At 44.1% G+C, this 6,000-nt stretch overlaps 1 protein-coding gene across 5 annotated transcripts in view; it reads right to left on the bottom strand.

Moving 5' to 3' along the window:
• Positions 1-327: 327 nt before the first annotated feature.
• Positions 328-6,000, bottom strand: part of Nrp1 (neuropilin 1) — a 156,225-nt gene continuing 150,552 nt past the window's right edge. For 4 of the 5 annotated variants that reach the window (XM_028887838.2, XM_028887840.2, XM_028887837.2 and 1 more), the window contains 2 exons: positions 5,046-5,096; positions 328-3,136 (listed from right to left, as the gene is read on the bottom strand). In XM_028887838.2, the coding sequence (XP_028743671.1) occupies positions 2,847-3,136; positions 5,046-5,096 (341 nt within the window). In that variant the 3' untranslated portion in view covers positions 328-2,846. The remainder of the gene's footprint in view (positions 3,137-5,045; positions 5,097-6,000) is intronic. The other variant, XM_028887841.2, reaches the window with a different exon arrangement.

The following is a 6,000-nucleotide window of genomic DNA, read 5'->3' as shown; positions in this document are numbered from 1 at the left end:
ATAATCAGTATGTAAATTTACCTGTTTCCTACAGAAGCAAGAGTCACCAACAGTAATCTGTTTGTATCATAAAACCAGCGTCACCACGTGGATGTACAAACCAATATATTTTGGGTGAAAAAAGTGTCCACTTAGAGGCCACTTCTGCCTTGCTCACCCCTGAAGACCTGGTTTCAGATTCTTGCTTTGGGAAGGAGGGGTCTGCTTGCTCTCTCCCACTAGGAGATTCTTTCGAAAAGATAACTTCAATCTTGGAAGGTACTGGACATTGGGCTGACCCCCAACATCTTTAACAAGAACAGAGCTAATGGAATAACAGCCATCAGGTTTGGGATTTCTATGAAAATGTTTAATTCAACTGCTTCTTTGGAATGTGTAGTTTGGAGCTTAAATTACAGTTCATTCTAGGTGGTTTTTTTTTTTTTATGCTACTCAGAGAATACAAATGTCATTTCAAGTTAAGGCTTCGCTGTTCATTTTGAAACAACAATTTACAAGTGCCATACATATCATCATAGAAAATAAAAATTTCTGTAAAAAAAATTTGCACAAAATTTTATGAGGGTACAAAACATGAAGCAATAATATACCAGAAAATGAGACATCTTACTACAGAAAGTCTTATAGATTTCAATAAAGAAAAAATATGTTATTTTACACCTTTAAAAATTACGAAACAATCTAAAACAATATAAACTGAACATTTTGTAACACTGCCTTTACAAATTAATAACTTTATAAACATATAACTTTTAAATATATTTATCAGTGCAAGGTACTTTAAAATTTAAAGTTGCAGTATCATTTTTCCTTGGCTGAGGACACGGGTCGAGTCTGTTGCCTTAGAAACAAACTCTCACTTAATGCTTTCCTCCCAGTATGATTGTAACAAGTGAATAGATGCCCCTGGGAATGGAAACATAGTCTTTTTATTTTTATTTTTTTAAAGTGATCAATACTTTCCTGGAAAAAAGACATTCACAATCCCATTAAACCAAGGTGAATGGACCCTTCGTCCAGGAAGCAAACATGATCTCCAAGAAACAATAACTGAGACCTGTAGCCACACGCGAAAGGTCGAGTCCAGAGTTCTTATGTACAGCTCAGCAAGACAGAGTCCACCAGCTGGAAAGCTGCTTTGGGTTAAGATATCTACCTCTTTGTGCTGTGGAGGGGTACGCCTTGCCAGCTCTAAGGTAGGCCTTTTCTCTTTATGAGCCATTGGAAGTTTCTAAAAGCATTCATTAAAATTTATTTTTTTCAGGGTTTCTGCTGAATGGCTGTTGTTTGGATTTTATGCACCCCTTCTGCCTGGTCTTAAAATAGCTTTGCCTCAGGCATCAGGTTTATTGTTTATTTCTTAAATGAGCTGCTCCTTTAACCTCCCTCCTCGGACCCAATAACAAAACTGCAAGGTTCTCAGGTCATTTTGTATATTTGGATGTAAAACTGTCATGTCCTTTTAGACTCGGGGATTCTATTCAGTGTTTCCTGTGGGTCTCATCTGGAAGCCAGTTTGTATTCTTTTCTCTTTCAACTTAAGACTTCCGTTAGACGAAAACATTCCTGTCAAATATCAATCTAATCAGAATGGATGGGCACATGGCTTCAGGAAAAAAGATACTGTCACTTTAACCAGTTAACAAGAAACCCAAAGTTAGACTTTGGGGGACAAAGTTAGGAATTCCCCTTACTTAATTATCTTAAAACATAAAGTCTAGTAAAATTGTTCGCCATCGCCAGCAGGTTAAAGCTGCAAGGTTCATTCTGGACAGTGGCAAATGCTTCAATTCTAAGAGAGGAAGGAAGGACGGAGGGAGGAGAGAAAAAGCCAAGAGTTTACATCTGAAAATACATTCCATTGGAAAGAACAGTGAGAGAGAACGTTGCAGCTTTATACAAAGGGTCAAGAGACATGACATTGAACTTCAGAAAAAAGCAGAATGAGTAAGCCACGTTGCCAGGTCTTCAGAGCCCTTGCCTTCCCGGGGTCGGCATAGCACACTAAAATATACTTTCTTCTTAGTCAGTGGGCCACCAGGTCTGATTGAAGAGGAGGGTTTTCACCAGAAACAGAGTGGGTCATCCACGGGACACAAGGAACCAGTACAAACAAAAAGGCACTTGAGAGGACGAAGACTAGCCAGTGCCGAAGACTTGTGGTGGTCATCAGCGGGACACCCGGGTGCCAGCAGTTTGGTGGCTGCATGGTATGGTATTCTGAATGGAGGTCACAAACACGAGATTCGGTACAACACTGTAAAACATCAAGAAAATCTGTCGGTATTGCTTGGTAAACAGAGCTGACACGCGATATGGGTACTGAGGCCACAGTACTTTGCAGACAAAATAGTCTAATTCTTTTACCCCTCTTGTGCTCGCTGTGGGTAGCGAGGCAAAGGTGGATGTTGGCATCCCCTGAAACGTGATTATGCTAATAGGCTCTGGGCACTGGGCTACAGGTCACATATCCATCAAAAGGGCCCACTGAACAACGCCTGGTGCCAGCATCTTGGATTTTGCGGTTTCCGAGAAGAATCCATCACAGGGTAAGGAGAGAGAGGAAAAAGGGGACAAAGAGGATGAACCATGAAGTCAGTCACACTTGGTCTCAACTGGCTTCTGATTATCCAAACGAAACCAAGAAAGCGGGCTGTACATGATTCCGGTTGTTACCAGTCACCTGCTTGCGCCTGTAGGTGACGCTCATTGAAGCTCCTGAGAAAAGCCTGGCGTGGCGTCACAGACGCCCTTCCCAGCTTACAGTGAGAGCAGAGCAACAGAGTCCCCGCACCTCCACTGTCCTCCCACCTCAGTCCTCCGGTGCTCCCTCCAGCTCGGCGCCTTCATGCCTCGGAGTAATTGCTCTGTGGGTTCAGTTTGTCTTTTTTCAACTTCACGCCATCCACAAGTTCAAAGTTATAGTTCTCCAGGGCAGACAGGTTTCTTTCCGACATCCCATTGTGCCAACAGGCACAATACAGAACAACTCCACAGACGGCACCCAGGAGTACCCCCAGGGCACTCATGGCGATGATGGTGATGAGGATGGGGTCCAGGGTCTTAAGCACGTTGCCTGGCTTCCTGGAGATGTTCTCGTCGCTATCACCTTCCCCTTCGTATCCTGGGGTGCTCCCTAAGGAAGGAGACAAGATGGACTCATGAATGCTGAGAGGCCATATGTGAGTAGACAGAAGACCAGGAAAAAGGGGAGGGACCTGTGAGCCATTCCATGCTCCAGTGCTGGAGGAGTGGGGAGATGGGAGGTGAGGGTGCTGGGGTTTGGAGGTGGACACTGAGGTCACAACCTAGTTTATATCACTCTAGAGTGACAGATATGTTTATAGTTCTCATCCAGAGAGTTAGTTATGATGAGTCAGGGTCTCGAAAGCCCAGGCTGGCCTTGAGCTTGACATATAGCAGAAGATGACTTTGCCAATCCTCCTGCCTCCACTTCCTTGGTGTTGGGATAGTAGACATGTACCATTATGCCTAATACATATGCGATTAAACCCAAAGTTTAGTGCATGCTGGGTAAGCATTCCAGCAGCTGAGCTACATCCCCAGCCTTCGGTGTGTAGGTGTGAAGTTTTGTCAAATCTTGGCCACACAGTTGTGTACTGTGTTCGGCGGGTGGATCTAAACATTCTCCTATATTCTACCTGACTTCCCAGGCAGGCCCAGATGCTGTTCCTAGTGTCCCTGTGGGTTTTTACACAGAAAGCCATGAACACCCTTAAACCCCAAACTATCTAGTAATACTGAAAGAGAGACATTTTTTTCCTGAATAAACTAATGCCTACTCCTATCATGCAGAAAGGGCTGTGGCACCGATTAAGAAACAGTGTCTGTTGCTGTGCCAAAGAGAAGACATTTAATAGCGTCTTCACCACCCTGGCAGTGTTGCTGGAGATGGTCACGCTGTTCTGCAAAGGAGTCACTAGGGATGTGTTTGCTGTAGAGTGGAACATGAGACGTTATTAGCATGGGAGCTTTGAGTCTAATTACCTGGTGCTAGGAGCAGGCCTGAAATGCTAATGGGCAGCTTGTGTGGTGTTTACTTAATGGTGCTCTGATCAACTGAGATTCCAATCAGCGAGAACTAAAAATATGAGATGCGAGTCCCTAAACAAGGGAAAACAAGTCTTGGGGGCATATTAATACTCTCTCCCTTGATGAAAGATTGTTTTGAAACAACTTCTAATAAAGTTTACAGCTGTGTGGACTCGGTAATGTGCTAACATTTCAGGCATCGCAGGCCTGTGTTCGGTGTTTTTGATGGTCTGTGCTGGCCGTGCATATGGTAGGACCACGTTTCCAAAGGCAGCAGATGACAATGGTGCCTCACTGTCCCTGCCAGCTCTGAGCAGTGCTGGCCAGGCAGTTTGGAAGCTTCCAGGACCTAGCCCTGATACTGTGTCTTACATCTGAGCACCGAGGAAATACTAACCCAAACCACACATTTTTAGAGTTGATCAAACACCCAAGGCTACCCCTGATGAACTTTGCTCCTTTTGTTACAGTCCTGATGTCTGTCAAATGGGAGAAAGCGTGCCCTGTGGAACACGGGTCTTTACTGCTTGGCGTGTAAAGCAGTCCCTAAGAAAGTCCCATTGTCAACGTCACCCCCAGACTGCGGGGTGACAGGAAACAGGATCAGACCCCAGAGAAGCTAGGTTTCTGCCCTCCTCAAGATTCCACCTGGGAGGCGAGGAAACACAAGGATTTGTTGCCTTCAAATGATGACATGAATAGTCTCCATAATTTTGTGATTGTGTTTCAGTGGAAAATCTCAGGCAGGGAGGGGTTGGGTATACTTACTCCTGGAAGTGCCACCTCACAGTGTCCCTCCCAAGTCCCCTAGGCAGCTAAGGACATACAGCACTTTGTGACAAGGATCCAAGCCACACCCACTCAGGCACAGGGACTCATTTTATCTGAACTGCCTGGATACACTCGTGTATGAGGATTTCAGAGATGCTTATTTACAAACAACAAAAACCATAGGAAATTAAAATAGAGGCTGAGCAGTAAGATGAATTTACCTGTTTCATCAATTTTAATTTCTGTGTTCTTTTTATCTAGGTCTGTTGGTTCTGACAAGGCAAAGAGAATGGAAAGAGATGTTGAAACCGCCAATAAAATAAAACAGATGTGATTCACCCAAACTGCACGGACCCCCCCCCCCAACCCTCTGCTGGCCTTTCATAGTCGTTCAGATTGCACAGTGTCCCTCTACAGGACTCAGAAATGCTATTAAGATGCTGTGAAGGGCAGAGGGATGGGTTTTTGGCACGTGGACTGTGGAAGGCTGATGAAGATGAGAAGCACCAGGGGGAATGGACCCATCACTACGAGGCTATAGCATGCTGGCAGCTGCCTCCTATTGTTGGTGTGTACTGAACTCGCTTTTGAAACAGCCCAATGCTTCTTTGAGCCAGGAAACTTCTTCCTGTACTTATCAGAAATAAGTAAAATAAAATTCTATGGGAAAAGTGGAGCCTTGGGATTGGATACAGTCCTGAGTGCCCTGCTATCCCTGAATTTAAAACCTTGTCGAATACATAATAAACACTTTAGTAAATTTGTTCAAATGAATGGTTCATAAATAGTTAGTACTCATAGCCTCTATGACTAGATTGTCCAGTAACATATATTTTGTGAGTAATTATATAATCACACACATATGCATGTGAAGACCAGAGGCTGACATTAAGTGTCATTTCTCAATTTCTTTTCATCTAAGTTTTGGAGACAGGATCTTTCATCAAGCCTGGAGTTCACTGATTCAGGTAGATTGGCTGGCCCATGTGCTCCAGAGATCTACCTATCTGCCTACCCAATGCTGAAATTACAGATGTGTTAGTACACATCTGTGCCTGGGTACTAGGGATCCCAGATCAGGTCTTCAGCTTGCTGTCTCAACCAGCCCTTTTAGACCACTCTTTATTGCTCTACCTAAGTAGGCGAAAGCCATTAAAAGAAAAAACTCACAAACCC

Source organism: Peromyscus leucopus, chromosome 5 (genome assembly GCF_004664715.2).
Source record: "Peromyscus leucopus breed LL Stock chromosome 5, UCI_PerLeu_2.1, whole genome shotgun sequence".
Classification (NCBI taxonomy): Eukaryota; Metazoa; Chordata; class Mammalia; order Rodentia; family Cricetidae; genus Peromyscus; species Peromyscus leucopus.
The sequence above is the reverse complement of the archived record's forward strand: the minus strand, read 5'-3'. Positions and strand labels throughout refer to the sequence as shown.